At 43.2% G+C, this 18,322-nt stretch overlaps 1 protein-coding gene across 7 annotated transcripts in view; it reads right to left on the reverse strand.

Annotated features, from left to right (window-relative positions):
* LOC134339452 (GEM-interacting protein-like) overlaps positions 1 to 18,322 on the reverse strand; it is a 117,508-nt gene that overhangs the window by 18,543 nt on the left and 80,643 nt on the right. For all 7 annotated transcript variants that reach the window (XM_063035975.1, XM_063035974.1, XM_063035978.1 and 4 more), the window contains 10 exons: positions 17,849 to 17,929; positions 14,291 to 14,485; positions 12,883 to 13,020; positions 10,657 to 10,847; positions 10,331 to 10,437; positions 9,028 to 9,129; positions 3,518 to 3,610; positions 2,662 to 2,825; positions 1,222 to 1,410; positions 477 to 614 (listed from right to left, as the gene is read on the reverse strand). In XM_063035975.1, coding sequence (XP_062892045.1) covers positions 477 to 614; positions 1,222 to 1,410; positions 2,662 to 2,825; positions 3,518 to 3,610; positions 9,028 to 9,129; positions 10,331 to 10,437; positions 10,657 to 10,847; positions 12,883 to 13,020; positions 14,291 to 14,485; positions 17,849 to 17,929 — 1,398 coding nt within the window. The remainder of the gene's footprint in view (positions 1 to 476; positions 615 to 1,221; positions 1,411 to 2,661; positions 2,826 to 3,517; positions 3,611 to 9,027; positions 9,130 to 10,330; positions 10,438 to 10,656; positions 10,848 to 12,882; positions 13,021 to 14,290; positions 14,486 to 17,848; positions 17,930 to 18,322) is intronic.

Below are 18,322 nucleotides of genomic sequence, written 5' to 3' on the forward strand. Positions count from 1 at the left end.
TGTGTTGGGCCAACCTTAGTTTTTCTTTGTTATTTGCTTTTGCTTAAGAGTATCTAAATTCTTGTATATTCCTCGAGCAGTTTGTTCACTATTCAGCCTCAGGTTTAAATAAATTCAAACTACTTGTCATCAATCTTCCACCTCAAGTTTCCAGAAGTATTTATTGAACAAATGGACAGGAACGAGGCAGGACACTGTATCACACAATAAATGACATGGGATAATTCACAATTTCACTGAAAACTGCACTGGAGATTCCTGATGTTATACCATTTATAACATCAGAAAGCACCACATTGTCAAGGTTTGGGCCATGTATGTGAGTGAGCTTGTTCATATCAGCAAAATGATCATCGCAACCAACAATCGACTAGTGTACGTGGGTCACTGACCTATTGTGGCAGCAGGTTGTGACTGCAATTAAATATAAGCAGAGACAGCTGCAGACTGAACAGGTGTGCAGACCTTCAACTCACCTCTCGAAGGTACAGGGTCAACAAGTTTGTAATATCATGAGGCGAGTTTTCAGACATGTCAGTGAGGCCCCTCCCGTTTTCAAAGGACTGACGCAGTTTGGCGATGCGCATCTTTGAACCATTTATTCGATAGATGCCCTGTAATATGGAGGTTATTAAGCATCAGACCACAGCTTGATATCCAATTAAAAATTATCGAAGGACAAATTAAACCTGAAGTGATGCAAGAGTGTGACGCAAGGGAGTTGTGGGATATGACGGTAATTTGGGTGCAAGGGAACACTCGCACCTGCATTTAGCTTTCCAAACCTCACACGAGACAGACTTGGAAACATACTGCTGGCCTTTCACTGCCGCAAGGTTTCAATGCGGCAGGTCATTCCCCAACAGCACTGTAGGTGTACCCTCACCAGAAAGAGCACTGGTGTCCAAGGAGATGACTCAGTGGGAATTGTGAACAAGCATAAATGCCAGTGATGCCCAGACTCCAAAGTACAATCAATAATAAAAAAAATGGTTTTGGGTTGGGTGGGGTGAGTGGTTGCTGTCGTGGAGAAAGGATACAGCAGCACATTGGTTTATGTTCAAAAGAATAGCCTTAGTGGACAGCACTTGACACATTCACACAGATACTGAGAGTGTTGGAGTCTAATTGTAAATAGTGCCTGCCTGCTTATACCCCTGATTCTATGTCGCGTTCCTCTGCACACAGTTACGTTCTGAATCTCTGCCTTCGCGGCCCTACCTGTACGCCTATTGCCCGTCGTTCTATCTCTGCCGTGCAGTTTCTGATAATGAAAGGCACCTCATCAGCTGACTCTCTCGGCGCCTGGGCAAAGTCGACTCCAAATAGAGAGATCTTGGTCTGCAATTTACGGTGCCCGCACAAAATTGCAATGGACTCAAGACACTTTCTATGACATGCCAGGTAACACTGTAAAGAGTAAACACCAAAATTAAACACAGACACTACCAGTGTTAGTATGCATATAATGATCCAAAAAGAATGCCATACAACTTGTTGCACAAATGTGCTTTCAATAAAAACTCAAAAGTTCCTGCTGTACTTTGTCTGAGGCCACAATGCCCTTAGTGCAGATGGAGACATGGTGAACCTCCATTCCTTTTTCCATACCAATGCCAAATTCTAAACTTCAAGTGAATGGACAACTCACTTCAGAGATCTGCCAGTATTTTACACTGAAGAGATGTTCCCAGCCCTCTCTAGTCTTTTCCAAAGGAGACTAAAAAAGTCAGGGTCCTTTTAAGTGGATTATGAAGATGATAGGTTATTTGGTCACTGTGCATGAATAGCAGTTGACAAACCCTGGGTGCAGGCTGCACCAGGTATGGCTTTCCTGTTGAGATTTATTAGTGATAATTTGACATCAATTATTGGAACAGGATCACAAATTGACCTCCTTGTCCCTTAATTTCCCCATAAAATCTCCACTTCTTGCTGAGTTACAGTTCTTCGTGTGTCCCATGGTATCTTACCACACAGCTATATGTTACACAAGGGTGCTGCTAGCCTGTATTTACAAAGAGTATTTTGGAATCCAGAGGATTCCTTAAGAACAGGATCCTGAACAAATGAGGATTTAAGGAGCAAATTAAGGAAGTAAATCTGAGGATTTGACATTCTCTCCCCGCTGCACATACTGGTTACTAGTTATCACTAATTAACCTACTGCACCAAACCTATTTCCTGGTGCACCTAAGGAGGATAAAGCATCAGGAATACAAGCCCCAACTTAGGCCAGTGTACCAGCCCAAATCAGCCATCACATCACAGATTGGTGGGCTTGGTTCACTCACAAATGTTAATTTATTCCTCCAAACCAAATGCAAACACCTTTCAGCAACACACACACACAAAATGCTGGAGGAGCTCAGTAGGCCAGGCAGTATCTGTGGGAAAGAGTAAACAGTCGCTGTTTTGGGCCGAGACCCTTCATCAGTTTACCCTCTGCCTAGCCTGCTGAGATCCTCCAGCATTTTGTGTGTGTTGCTTTGATTTCCAGCACCTGCAGATTTTCCCTTGTCTGCAAACATCTTTTAGCCAGCTTTTCAATTTTTTTCTGAAGTTCCTCTGGCCCAGTTCAAATATCAAAACTGCTGGTTTACAACGACAGCGGATATATCCGCTTAAACTCAAGGTTACGTTCAAGTCGCCTGTCCTCACCTCCTCACACTCAGCGCCATTCACCACAATAAGGCTGTCACACTCTCGGCATTTGGTTGGGGCTCTGAGTTTTCGAAATCGGTGTGTTTGTGCAGCTTTAGATAGCACACTGTTTTTGAAAGTTGGTGGCGTTTTCAATGTCTCATTAAGTAAATCTGCCAAATCTGAAAAATAAAAAAGATTTTAAGGTGAATCAAGATGCTACATTTTTTCATCCACTCCTCTCCCTTCATATTTCTTTATTCCCTATTCCCTGTTTTATCCTATTCCTCATTGTTGTTTTTCTCCTCCACGACCCTCCATTTCTACTCTCTCTTTTCTATTTCACTGTTATTTCTCTTCCCTTTCCCTCCATCTCAATGGGTTCCTCTAAGACATTTCATGAATTCCATAATTCCATTATTTCCTCATCAATATCTCTCTTCATTTACCAAATACACATTTTTTTATTTTTCTCATCACCCCCACCTTCATCACCTTCCATCACTGTTGTATTTATCATTTTTTTTTCAACACTTTGTCACACTCTATTCTCTTCTCCCTTCTCTCCCATCCCTCAAGTTCCCTGTGCTTCCCTCTGCTTCTGCAGGAGCAGCCTAATTGGAGTTGGTGGTTGTTAAGTTACTTGGAGGGTTCATTATTGCCAATGAATGATCTGTCCCTAGTTTGCTGTGGGGATTTCTACCTAGGACATCCCACCATTTTCAACAGTTTTTTTTCCCAGGTAACTAGTTCATGCAAAAGTAGATATAAGGGTTCACCATCTTCATTCAGACCCTATTTACATATATATGCAACGTGGGACAAATTGGATCCCACCAATTCTCAAATTAAGAGTTAAACCCCTGTAACATACCATTATCTTGTAAATGGCTCCCATCCCTCTCTTCGAAATCATCTGGAGACATCCCTGGTACTGTGGTCTTTGGAAATTTGCTTCGAAAATGAGCTGGTTTAAAAAAAAAGCAAAATTTCAGTTGATACCAGTCTTTTTACTGATTCGTTCAATTTTTGGGATCTGGGTGTTGCTAACAAAGCCAACATTTGTTGCCAATTTCTAATTGCTCTTGAGAAGGTGGTGGCAAGTTGCCATTTTGCTTTTGTTTTTGATTTACTGTAGTCCTTTTGGTGATTGGTACAATTCTCAAAATGGATGGGCAGCTCAAACACTTAGACACAGTGAGAAAGCATGGGCAGTATTTTCCAAATTAGGTTCAAGGTCAATTTGCAAATGCCAATGTTCTCATGGGTCTGCCGTGCTTGGCCCTCTTGGTAGTAGAAACCGCGGGTTTGAAGATATTGTTGCAATAACCTAGGTTAGTAAACATAGTGAGTTTTATTGATGTTTCACACTGGCCACTATGCAGCAGTCGTGTCAGGAACAAATATTTAGGGTGGATACCAATGATGAGGATTTATTCTGGTTTGTACCAAGGTTCATGAGTATTATTGGAGTGGCACTCATCCTGGCAGGTGGACAATATTCTGTCATGCACTGACTTGTGCTTTTGTAGATGGTTGAAAGACTTGGGGTTTCATTAGATAGGTCATCAATACAGAAAAAAAAAAACAGATTTAGAAGCTAAAGAATCTACGTGACTGAAAGACTGATTCCTGATCACTGGATTGTGATGGGAGATCTTGGCAATGAAAATTCCAAGGGTAGATGACTGCACTCACTTTTATTGGAGCTGGTCTTTCCTGGCACTTGAACGCTGTGGATGTTGCTTGCCACTTACCAGCCCACGTTCTCTTGCTGGTTTGAGCTGCCCTATTTTAGCATGATTTCAGTGTGACACAGTATGACGCTGGTGCCTTTGGTGTACAGACAGAACATTCTCCACAGTTCAGAGGTCACGCTCACCAACCACTGAGAAACCGGTTAAAGCTCCTCACTCAGAAAGCATTTGGTATTCCTACAACTTCCACTGCTCTTCTAAGTGTTTAACGCGGACACCCACTGATTCACCAGCCGAACAAGAACCATCGGGGAATGGGAGACTGGTTTTCTTTCTCATGTTTGGTATGATACCATGAGGCATTGTTGATGTCTTCAGCAGTTCCATCCTCCTGCTTCATGAGTGACACTGTCCTGACAGCAAGGTTCTGCAGGTCAGGCAGCATCTATGGAAATGAATACAGTCGACATTTCTGGCTGAGGCTGAGGAGGAAGGGGGAAGATGCCAGGAACATTATTTACTGGAACTTTATTTTCCAAATGACTTAAATGTCTTTAGTTTTTAATTGGTTTAAGCTACACAAACGTTGCAACGTTATCACCATGGCCATTGTAATTGCAAGGCAACTGGAAACACAGACCCCAACGTTCTCTTCTGCTCATTTGAACCTTGCAATAGAATAGTATTCTCTCAGACAAGACCAGACATTCACATTCCTTTTAAATGAAGACTGAATGGGTTTTCAACCATTTCCTGATTCCAATCCCACTCAACTCTTAATTTTTCCACTTCTTGTTGATCCTTAATGAGCGAAGCAGATAAATAGAAGTAGGGTTGGGAAGGTCAGTCTCTTGCATGAGCTTCAACATTTCATATCATTTTGGCTGATCTATTATGTCTGAACCATCCCTTGATTTGTTTAAAATTCAATAATCTATTCACCCATCCTGAATATATTATATGCCTGAGCTGATTAGATAATTCCAAAATTCACTATTTTCTGGATTGGGATTAGAAATTCATATTTCAGATTTAATTCTGTGAGATTTAGTTCCAGTCAGGGGTTGTGGTATTCTTGCATCTACCCTGCCAAACCATTAGATTTTTGCATGTTTCAATGAGATCGGCTCCCATTCTTCTAAACTCTAGACATATTTTCTCAATCTGCTTTATTTCTTTTCATAGAACAGTATCTCTGCCCCCAAAAATAATAGAAGTCGTATTGTAAATGATCCACCCTGCTCATGGACTGTTTGTCCCATTCCCATCGGCGAGGAGGCTGCGTAGTATCACGCCAGGACCACCAAGCTCAAAAACGATGACTTTCCCCAAGCAGCAAGGCTGATCAACACCTCCACCCACTAACATAATCCTTCACACCTCCAACCACTACTACTTTAGTATTTCCTATGTACAGACACCCCTATGCCTAACATCACTTTATGGACATACAAGCTCAAACAAGAGAAAAATCGGCAGATGCTGGAAATCCGAGCAACACACACAAGATGCTGGAGGAACTCAGCGGTCCAGGCAGCATCTATGGTAAAGAGCAAACAGTCGGTGCTTTGGGTCAAGAACCTTCATCAGAACTGGAGAAAGGGAGGTGTTGGAACTGGACCAGAAACCTGACCACAAAAGATCTACAAACCTGCTTATCCAGGTAGACCCACTGTTCCTGCTTGTTCCTGTCCCATCTAACTTATACCTGCATACTTCAACTCCTGTTTTATTTACCCCCCGCCCCCCCAGTTCAGTTCCTTCCTATCTACATCCGTGACACTTCACACACTCTGGATCTTTTCAATGACTTCAAGTTCCCTGGCCCCGATCATCTCATTTTCCCCATGGATGTCCAGTCCCTATACACCTCTGTCCCCCATCAAGAGAGCCTTAAAGCTCTCCGTTTCTTTCTAGATAACGGACCCAACCTGTTTCCCTCCACCACCACTATCCTCCGTCTGGCAGAACTAGTTCTCACCCTCAATAATTTCTTCTTTGGTTCCTCCCACTTCCTTCAACCCAAAGGCACAGCCATGGCGACTCGCTCGAGTCCCAGTTATGCCAGCCTTTTTGTTGGCTACGTGGAACAGTCTATGTTCCAAGCCTACAACAAGGCTATCACTCCATAACTTTTCCTACGCTGCATTGGGCTTCTTCCTGCACCCATGTTGAACTCAACAATTTCATCAATTTTGCCTCCAACTTCCACCCTGACTTCAAATTTATCTGGTCCATTTTTGACATATCTCTCCCCTTACTCAACCTTTGGAGACAGTTTATCTACTGATATCTTTTATAAATCTACCGATTCTCACAGCTTCATGGACTATACTTCTTACCATCCCACCATCTGTAAAAATGCCATCCCCTTCTCTCAGTTTCTCCATCTTCGCTGCATCTGCTCTCAGAATGAGGTTTTTAATTCCAGAACTAATGAAATGTCTCGTTCTTCAAAGAAAGGGGCTTTCCTTTCTCCACCATCAATGCCACCTCCACCTGCATCTCTCCCATTTTGCACGCATCTGCCCTCACCCCATCCTCTTGCCACCCTACCAGGGATAGGGTTCCTCTTGTCCTCACCTACCAGCACAATAGCCTCCGTGCCCAGCACATAGTTCTCCATAACCTCTCTCATCTCCAGTGTGATCCCACCACTAAGCACATCTTTCCCTCCCCCTAACTTTCTGCTTTCCGCAGGGATCACTCCCTACACAACTCTCTTGTCCACTTGTTTCTCCCTATTGATCTCCCTCCTGGCACTTTATCCTTGGAAGTGGAACAAGTGCTACACCTGCTCCTACACCTCCTCCCTCACTACCATTCAGGGCCCCAAACAGTTCTACCAGGTGAAGCGACACTTCATCTGTGAGTCTGTTGAGGTCATCTACTATATCTGGTGCTCCAGGTGTGGCCCCCTGTATATTGGTGAGACCTGATGTAGATTGGGAGACCACTTTACTGAGTACCTTCGCTCCATCCACTACAAAAAGCAGGATGTCCCAGTGGCCACCCATTTCAATTGGACTACCATTTTCATTCCAACATGTCAGTCCACGGCCTCCTCTACTGTCATCATGAGGCTACACTCAGGTTGGAGGGGCAACACCTTATATTCTATCTGGGTAGCCTCCAACCTGCCGGCATGAACATTGATTTCTTCAACTTCTGGTAATTGCACCCCCTGCCCAGCATTCCTATTCCTGTTTCCCTCTCTCACCTCATCTCCTTACTTGCCCATCACCTCCCTCTTGTGTTCCTCCCCCTTCCCTTTCTTCCCTGGTCCTCTGCCCTCTCCTATCAGATTTTCCCATTCTCCAGCCCCTTATCTCTTTCACCAATCAGCTTCCCAGCTCTTCGCTTCATCCCTCCACCTCTCCCAACTTCACCTATCACCTACCACCATTTACTTCTTCCTCCCCCTCCTCCCAACTTCTTGATCTAACTTCTCAACTCTTTTTTCCAGAACTGACGAAGGGTTTTGGCATGAAATATCAACTGTTTACTCTTTTCCATAGATGCTGCCGGGCTTGCTGAGTTCCTCCAGCGTTTTATGTGTGTGTTGCTATGGATATAAGCTGCCTTATACATTTATAACATAGCATTTATTATTATTATTATTACTGTGTTCTCTATCTTTGCTGTATTTTTTTTTTGCTGCATCTGATCTGGAGTAACAATTATTTTGTTCTCCTTTACGCTTGTGTACAGGAAACGACATTAACTAATCTTGAATCCTCTTCCTTGTCTGTGGTCAGTAGATTCACGTACAATATTCCAGCTGCAGTCTCTCACTAGTCTACATAATTGCAGTAGAATGTTCTTTACTTTCAAATTGGAGAACTTGTACAGGGTTAATGTATGCTTTTGTCTTCCTGTTTCCTTCAGCTGCATATTAACTTCAGTAATCTGTGGGTGACTCCATGGTTCCTCTGAACACAGTTTTCAGTCATACACCATACAGCTCAGTAGCATAGTGGTTAGCACAACGCTTTACAGTATAGATGACCCGTGTTCAATTCCCACTGCTGCCTGTAATGACTTTGTACATCCTCCCTGTGACCCGTGTGGGTTTCCTCCGGGTGCCCCAGTTACCTCCCACAGTCCAAAGACTACCGGTTGGCAGGTTAATTGGTCATTGTAAACTGTTCTGTGATTAGGCTAGGGTTAAATTGGGGAATTGCTGGGTGGCGTGGCTTGAAGGGCGGGAAGGGCCCATTCTGTGCTGTATCTCAATAAGTAAACCAATAAAATACTCTGATTGTATATATTTTCATGTGTTTTTTCATTTTGATTTCCATTCACGCATTCACTTGATCTGTCCATATCACTGCCACCTTACGCAAAGCATTGATAAAGATTCTGAGAGACCAGGGCTCAGCACGGATTCTTGCAGCATCCACTAATCACAACTTCCTAAAGTGAAAATGACCAATATTGCCGCTGTTGTCTGTCCATTAACCACTCCTCACATTTCACCAGTGAATCTCCTTCAATCTCATGCTCCAATATTGCTCAATAATCCCTTCTCTGGTTACACCAACTACATCACATCACTGGTTTCTCTTCATCTATTTCCCAAACTCTCAAAACAAGTGTGCCAAACATGAGTACCCTTCCATTAATTGGTGCTAGCTGCCCAATCTTTCAATGACATCTTGTAATGATGCTTTCTTTTGGCATTTACCTGGACTGGACATCGGTGAGTCAAGGGAACGAGACTCGCTGCTGACGCCAGTGCTTTCTGAATCACTTAAGCCAGCTTTAAGTCCAGCTGTATTCTGAATCGCTGCAACAAAAAAAAAACAAATACTTTAGTCTGTTCCTGAGCTCTTGACATTTCCCAACATGGATGTAAAGTGCAGAGGAGCATCTCAAAGAATTATAAAGTTGGGCAAAATTGCTGGGTTGGGGGCTGGCCCCTGCAGGCCGGCTTTCTTGATGGTGCTGCTCTCCAGTGTTGGCACCCTGGAAGACAAACTGGATTGCCTTCATCTGTGGCTGACCTTGTGTGAGATAAGATGCTGCTGCAAGCTTGTTATTGTAGAAACATGGCTTCAAGTACTATCAATCCACTCAGGGACTTGAGCTAATGTTATTTTTGTGATTAACTGCTCTGTGGGTGATTGTATGTACTGTGTTTTGCACTATGGTCCCAGAGGAATGACATTTCCTTTAGCTCTATTCATGTGTATGGTTGAATGACAATTGAACGTGAACCAAAGCATCTTCAGTAACTCAGCAGCACCCGCAGAGAGAAATGAACAGTCTAGGTTTCAGGCCTAAACCTTCTTCAGGAGTGGATTATTCATTTCCCTCCGTAGATGCTGTCTGACCTGCTGAGTACCTCCAGTGTTTTGTGTGTGTTGTTCACGAATTCACAGTCTCCTGTGTCTGAGAAAGTATCACGAAAGGAACCATCCATAAGAAGGTTAGTTGATTATTGCCACTTTGCTCTTTGTGGAATCTATGAGGGGAGAAGCAAGTATTCTCAGGAAATTAGTGATGGAATAAAATCAACACCATCATCGAGTTTGTTTTCATGTTTTTTTTCTCTCTGTGCATTGGGTGGGTGGTTGTCTTTTTTAATGGGTTATTTTAGGTTTCTTCTTTTGTGGTTGCCTATAAGGAGATGAATCTCAAGGTTGCACAACGTATACATATTTTGATAATAAATGTACTTTGAACTTTGGAAATCTTTGAAGTTAGCCTTCGCTACTGAGCCAATTTTGTCTACCCACAAACTAGACCTGTGTGATGAATTGGACGTCGATTCTGGGGGATATAATCCACTGCACCCTGTCTGTCATGGTTAACTGCACATTGACGTATTAAATAGTAAATTTGCAAAACAACCTCTTATTTTCCAGAGGCACTCCCTTTTTTCATGATTGTTGCTTTTACTAAGCCATGAGTTCTCTTTGCTCTCCCATAGTACGTAGTCATGGATTTTTTTTTGGGGGGGGGGAGTTTGAAAATCATTAACTTACTGGGTTTGCCTCCAAACTCTTCTGGCAAAATTGGGAAGTCACCAGATGATGCTGACGTTCGATCGACCACTGTGGCAATACTTTTTCTCCTTGCAGTGGGGGAGGACCTGAAAAAATTTTAAACATACAATTTATCAAAAACAATTTATACCGTCACAGAATCCCAGTAGGATAAATTCGTTCACACTGTATATAGGCCCAAATCCTTTGCACAGAACTCCAATAGGCCAAAGCTTCCCAATCAATCTCACTGTACAGATTCTCACACAGACCGAATCATTCAATTTTGTGTCATTGTTCATAACACCAAACCCTGGATCACTGACCTTCTACTGGGAGTAGAAAACTCCTCAAATTCATAGCTCTCTGCGGACAGCATTTTCTTGTCCAAGTTTTGGATGAATTCAACATATTTCTGGGCAGGTTCATGGATTTTGAGGTTCTCTTGCAGTTTTTGTAAGGAGAATGGCACCTGCTGGATCTGTTCCTGCTTCATCTGGAACATGTTCATAGAGACCTATTGGTGCAAACATAGGGAAGGTTAGATTCTACTAATTTAGCTGTAGCCATTCAAACTCAAGTTCCTTGTTCCCAGTCTGATTTAACAGGGATTTAAGTCTGAGGAAAGATAGTTCTACATTTTCCTATCAAATACTCCCAGCATGTGGCCAAGTGGTTAAGGCATTGGACTAGTGACCTGAAAGTCATGAGTTCGAGCCCCAGCCGAGGCAACGTGTTGTGTCCTTGAGCAAGGCAGTTAATCACACTTAATCTGCGACGACACTGGTGCCAAACTGTGTGGGTCCTAATGCCCTTCCCTTGGACAACATTGGTGTCATGGAGAGGGGAGACTTGCAGCGTGGGCAACTGCTGGTCTTCCATACAATCTTGCCCAGCCCTGCACTCTGGAGAGTGAAGACATGGTCTCGCAAGACTAACGAGACTAACGGATGCCTTTAAACTCCCAGCACAGGTACAGCAAGTATCAGATACAAAGAAGGGCTCCTGCTACAACGTTCAAAGTAAATTTATTATCAAAGTACATATATGTCACCATATACAACCCTTGTGTTTTGTGGGCATTCACAGTAAATACAAGAAACATAATAGTATCAATGAAAGACGCCCCTAAACAATGTGCAAAAGACAACTAGCTGTGCAAGTAGAAAAAGAAAAAATAATAAATGAAAGAATGAATGAATAAACAAACAAACAAACAAACAATAGGAATTGACAACAGGAGATGACAAGTCCTTCAAAGTGAGTCCGTAGGCTGTGGGAACATTTTTTCAATGATGGGGTGAGTAAAGTTGAGCGAAGCTATCCCCTCTGGTTCAAGATGTCTCCTAAATACTACCACGGCTACATGGATTATCTCAAACCTTAGAATTGCGTGATAATGCTAAGTTATTAGCAGGTGGGTTAGTATTAAAAGTGATTTACATACTTGGATGGTCTCAGATCTAAACTCACTGCTCGTTTTGCACTCAGCATCAAGTTGCCACAAGCAGCACAATATTCCAACTAGTAGACTAATTCTGTGGCTAAGCCCTTTTATATATGTGGTATCCTTTATGTCTCTTGGAAAACATTATTGCTTATATGGCGGAAACGACAGAAATTTTGGATCTCCCCCTCCCCCTCCAACTTTCAAATCCCTTACTCACTCTTCCTTCAGTTAGTCCTGACGAAGGGTCTCGGCCCGAAACGTCGACTGCACCTCTTCCTAAGAGATGCTGCCTGGCCTGCTGCGTTCACCAGCAACTTTTATGTGTGTTGCTTATATGGTGGGGTGGGCGAGAGAGAGGAGACGGCAGAGTATGTACCATAAAGGCAGTCTAAGCCTTCACAGGTGGGCCAGGACACCATTAAACAGTGAGCGAATGGAAAAAAGGCAAAAGGCAAAGAGTGAAGTATAAGGTATAATAAATACCGAATAGGCCATTTGGCCCCTCTTGTTGCTTCACTGTTTCTTAATATGAAGGCAGATCTTTAAGTTCCATGCCACAAAACCCATAAATTTTCACTTCTCTTAAAACCACTGCCTTGATTGTACTGGTGACTGAGCCTCAAAAGCTCACTTGGATGAAGAATTCCAAAGACTCACCACCCTCAGGGAGAAAAATAAATCTCTATTTCTGTGCGAAGCATCTCTGAGCTGTTATTTGAGATTTGACGTTATGTTCCAGACATACCAGCTGGGGACCCTGCCACTCCTGAAGAATTTTAAGCATTTCGGTAAAAAATTTTTCTGACTCTTTTAAATTGAATATATTAATGTTAAATTTGCCTAATCTCTCCTCTTACGATGAGCCCATCATCACTGGGGGCAATAAGAGGCCCTCTATTGCAGGTATATCCTTCCCAGGAAGAAGACAGAATGAGAGTGATCCAGAAAATAAAAAGATTAGAATGGCAAGCGAAGATGAAGAAGTAGATGACATGCCGAGGCTGTCTGAATTCTAAAAGTGAGAAGAAGGACTGAATGAACCGAAGAGGATTCTTACACGAGACAAAACGCGATAAAAAACAGAATTAGCCGATGAGCTCACCAATTTTAGTATGTGGTCACCATGGCAGATGAGTTTGTGAAGCTGGGTTATGATATCGACTTTCATTTTCTCCATTTCTTTATGTCTGAGGTTGGCCTCACGGACACAGTTCTTATAATGCATCTCAGTCTCCTGAACCTGTTGGGGAAGATGCAGTTTATGCCGATCAGAGTGAAGGTTGCTCAGGTGAATAGGCCTGTAAAAGCATTATTGATTAAAGCATTGGATTTTCTCCATGAGACTAATTTCATTTGAGCTTAGCCAGATCCAATGCGTATCATTCCTCTAACAAGAGAAACGCATGTAGAACAGTCTGGTTAGAGCATCTCACCAACATCTTAAAGGTGTCTCAATCCTAATCAGATAATAAAAGATGAAAATTACTACAAGGCCAGCTATTTGACATCTAAATTGGAATTTGCGTCTCTACAGAAAGTAATGAGACATTTAAAAACTCTGGCAGAATGGATGTTCAGTTGTGATGTCTGAAAAAGGTTAAAATGCCTGTCTCAGTTCAAATGTCTATGGGATCTAGTACAAGCTGGATCCAAAATTGATTTGGCAATAGGAGGCATAGGAGGTAGAAGTGGAGGTGGAGGATCATTTTTGTGATTGGAATTCTGACCAGTGGTGTATCATAGGGATTGGTACCGGGCTCTCCTATACATCATTGATTTGGATATGAATGCAGACAGTAGGACTCATAGTCTGCGTATGACACAGGAATTGGTGGTGGTATTGATATTGAAGAGAATAGACTTTCTAACCCTGGGAGAAAGACAGGAACAATCTACCTTACCTACTGCCCTCATGATTTTTCACCCATCAACCTCCTACACGCTAGAGAAAAAAATCCCAACATATTGAGCCTCCCCTTATAATTCAAGCCTTCCAGTGCTGTAAGATTCTCGCGAATCTCTTCTACACCATTTGCAGCTCAATGGCATCCCTCCCAGAGCTGAGTGACGAGAATTTCACCCAATACGCTACGTGCGGTCTCACGAATGTAACATGTAGTCTCCCATACTCAGCGCCCCGGCAAGCGTGCCGAAAGCCTCCTCCCCACCTTGTCTACCTGTGTCACTACTTTCAAAGCACTCTCGTGCCCCTAGTTCATCAGATGATGGGAATGCAAATGGATAAACAGCATTAGTGTAGGGTTGGTATCAAATGGACCAGGTGATATGTTGGGCTATAGAGTCTGTTTCCTTGCTGTACAACTGACTAAATTCTCTGCTTTTAAATGTCGACTGTTTGACTAAGCATTTGGGCATTGCACCATTGTGGTTTGAAAACAATTTTGCTTCAGAAGACTCCTGTAAAAAACTGCAAGTAATCAAGTGCTGAGGCTTCCAGGAACATATTCCACCCCAGCTGACGCCTCCCCAGACCAGCTCCATTTGCTCACCTTCAACTGTGCTTCGTCCTTTGACCGTCTGCGTTTCTCGAGTTGCTTGCTGGCACTACCTGGATAAGTGCCACTCATACTCAGCGAAATCTGTTCTTCCTCAGCCTTGGCGCTTTGCTGCTTTGCCTTTTCGAATTCCTCACAGCGCTGGAAGTACAGGTGTTTAGATTTCCGCAGTGCTGTTAAGGCATCATTCTGCAGATGTGAAGAAGTTTATCTCATCACAGGCTGCCTCATTAGAGATATTTTATTCAGTCAGCTTCATACTTTTGCAGCGTATAAACATTTTATTATAAATATTTATTCTGATCATTCCTGTACTTATCAGTAGATAAGGTAAACAACCACATTTATTTATTGATCGTTTTGTCACAAGCTCAGGAGCCAAATTACTCACAGAGGTAAAAGAGTCAAAAACATGAAAAAAATCTGCAGACGCCGGAAATCCAGAGCAACACACGCAAAATGCTGGAGGAACTCAACAAGTCAGGCAGCATCTACGCAAAGAGTAAACCGTCAACGTTTTGGGCTGAGACCCTTCTGCAGGAATGGAGAGAAAGAGGAGAAGTCAGAGTCAGAGTAAGAAGGTAGTTGGCGAGGGGAGGAGGAAGTACAAGCTGGTACTTCTCCCCATCAGCCACCACCTTTCAGCTGTCACCTACCACCTTGTACTTCTTCCTGCCTTTTCCCCATCTTCTTGTCCTGACCTCACCTTTTTTCCAGTCCGGATGAAGGGTCTCTGTCTGAAATGGACACTGTTTACTGTTTTCCAGAGATGCTGCCTGGCCTGCTGAGTTCCTCCAACATTTTGTGTGTGTTTCGTTAAATAACCAAAAGTGACTTTTTATTTACATAGCAAGTGGTTAGGGTTTGGAATGTACTGTTAGGGAAGTAGTAGATTCAATTGGAGCATTAAGATGGCTGGATAAGTATCCGGGGGGAGGGAGGGAGGGAGAAATGTATGAGGGAAAGGGCAGGGGAGTGGCACCAATTAGATTGCTTTTGGTCTCGATAGGCCCATCAACTCACGCAACAGACTTTGACTAAGTGTTGCTTTGGACCTGCAGAATTCCTTGGCTCACAGGAAAACACTCTCACTTTCAAGTCAGAATGTTATTGATACCAACTTCCACACCACAGACTTGATCCCAGAGTGCGCGGGTGTTTTTTTTTTGCTGAAATAAGTGGCGGTTGGGGGGGGGGGTGAAGAGTCATTGCTCTGTTGCTGCTTGTGCGTGGGAGGGGGCTTGGGGTTCTAACGTTTTTATTGTCACTCACTCTTTGGGGCACTCTTCTGTTTTCATGGATATCTGTGAAGAACAAGAATTTTGGGTTGTATATAGCATACATTCTCTGATATTAAATGGAACTACTAGAAATAGGTTTATTAACATGAATAGCTGTGAGACTAGATTTCATGTTAGGCTTGCAAAAGGTGGAAAGTACTAATCCAAAAGGAACGATGACAAAAAGATAGTTGTTAATCATTATTTAACTAATATTAACATAAACTGGTCTTGGGAATCAAGGGGTTAACAAAGGGGTAAATGTATAAATGTGTGACATGGTAAAACTTGAGAAGAATAAGGAAACTGCACGAATAGGAAGTGAAGAGCTTTACTGATTGTGCAATGCTCAGTTCCATTCATAACTGCCCAGTAAACAAGGCAGAATATGCCTGCATGCAGCAAGACCTTGACAAAGCTGACAGATGATAAGTAATAGTCATACAATTCTCCCAAGAGGACCACACCCTTGTCATAGGGTTTGGAGGCTTGTGTGCGTCAATGACTCAGAGGACTATGCTGGCTGGAGTCAGGGCTCTATGCTTTGGCTCTTGGTTGGGTCACCCATGCCAAACAGGTCAAAGGGCAGAGGTCAGACTAAGAGTGGTCCACCAGTCCTCCAGGTTCAGAGGTTCAGCTCAGGGCTAACAACTCTGATTGGTAAAACAAAAATGGTTACCAAGACAGCAATGATTTATCCTTCTACATCTGAGTGCGACGGTATTCCTGAGTCTCTACCCACGATTTGCGTGACCAGCAGTAGCAAAAACCAGGAGGAAGCTCCTGACATGATGAAGCAAGTCCTGAACACTGCCAGAGGAGGACCATCATTGCAGCCCTAAACGCCAGTGGCAGAACGGGCAGTAAGTAGTAGTGGGTTAGTAGTAATAGTCAGATTGAGTACAACTCTGCTAGTAAACCACCACTTCCAGAAGATCTATTCTGCCAAAGGAGTGGATAGTCAGCTTCTCCAGGGATGGTGGTTAATCCAGGTTCACCTGTTTACTGTAGTCTAGTTCCTCTGTGACAGAGGACAAGTTCTAGGAGACTGTGCAGTCTGTGGTCTCGTTGTCAGTTTTATATCAAAAGAAAATTTATTAATAACAAAAAGTTAATTACAAGAATAAACCATGCAATTCATTACAACACTGAGTATAACAACCATGAATGTAAAGTATTTTTTGCACTTTCTTCCTTTGTTTTTTTTTATTATAAATAAAGTCTATTTTGAAATACAAATTTTAAAATGACAAAAATAGCAACACCCATTTATTCACCCCCTGAAGGATTTGGTTTCGTTTTGAAAGAAAGAGTTGTAGGTAAAATTATACTCATTTTCTCACTGGGACCCCATGGGTTTCCTGTGGGTGCACGTTTCCTCACACAGTCCACAGATGTACGGGTTAGTAGACTAATTGGTCACCAGGGTGTAAATAGGCTTGTTGGGCCGGAAGGGCCCGTGTCTCTGAATAAGTTATAAATAGTGAGCCTCTGCTCATTTCACTAGCGGGGGAGGGGCAGGGGGTAAAAAATCAGAGTTGACACTCAATTTGGTAATAATAATTCTTAAGTATGAGCACCTGTAGATATTGAACAAGGCAGACATCCCACCCTGCAAAAACTCATTTCAGGGAGGTAGCACCATCAAATTGCGGGAGACTTCCGGGAGAGGTGGGATGTTTGCAATAGACTAGCTCCTTAGCAGCTAACCAGCTAGTTTAAATAACGTTAGCTATGCCAATGAACGAATGACACCTGTTAAACTCACCTCAACATGTCTTTTACAGTCTTAACCCACCATGGGCAATAGAAAAGTCACTGTTGCAAACAGTGCAGCGAGCAACACTGTCATTATTTTGACCCCTATTAGGCAGGGGTACACTTTAGGGTAGTCTGGGGTGACGTATGTTTTATATTTTTTTTTTGGACCACTCTGCAATGACGCGCGCTCTCTCTCTCGTGGTCGCTCGCGCGCTCTCGCTCGCTCTCTCTCCCTCTCTCGCTTGCTTTTTCTCTCTCACTCTATCTCGTGGTCGCTCTCACACTCTCTCTTGCTTTTCTCTCGCTTGCTCTCAAAAAAATTGATTTCCGTGATATTGTATATAATTTGCGGGCATCAGGGAGCCACTATTAACATGCGGGAGACTCCCGGAACTTCCGGGAGAGGTGGGATGTCTGAACAAGGTCACTGACTCTTGTCCAGCTCAGAGCCCATGGACGCACTCTGCGGTCACAGCCCGGTGACGTGCTTTTGCGAGAGAGCTTCACTCACCATTCTGCGCTGCTCCTTTTGCCACTGCTCCTTGAACTCCCGTCGCTGCTTCTCCACCTCGTTTTTCTTCATCATGAGCGGCTGTTTATTCAAAAGTGAAATGAAGAACCAATTTAAAAGGAAACAGCTTCTCAAGAGGTTTGTGGACAAATAAGTGTGTCCTTTACCAACCCTTTCCCCCCCTCTGGCTCCACCTGCCCTCACCTAGTTCCACCTGTCACCTGTCAGCCAGTGTCTCACTCCTCCTCACGCCTCTGTGATGTCGCCCATCTTTCCTTTTCCCTCTCAGTCCTTCGGAGGATCTTAGCCTTGTTACAAAGAATGCCCTTCAATCCTAATACCCAGTTAGGCATGGAAAGAATCTGACACGTACTTTTGTTGGCTCAGTTCACAAGCGTGTGAATTCACATAATAGTGACAGCTACTAGGTTTCTTTGACCCTCTATGAACAGCCAAAGAGGAGAAAAGGTAATA

Source organism: Mobula hypostoma, chromosome 29 (genome assembly GCF_963921235.1).
Source record: "Mobula hypostoma chromosome 29, sMobHyp1.1, whole genome shotgun sequence".
NCBI lineage: Eukaryota > Metazoa > Chordata > Chondrichthyes > Myliobatiformes > Myliobatidae > Mobula > Mobula hypostoma.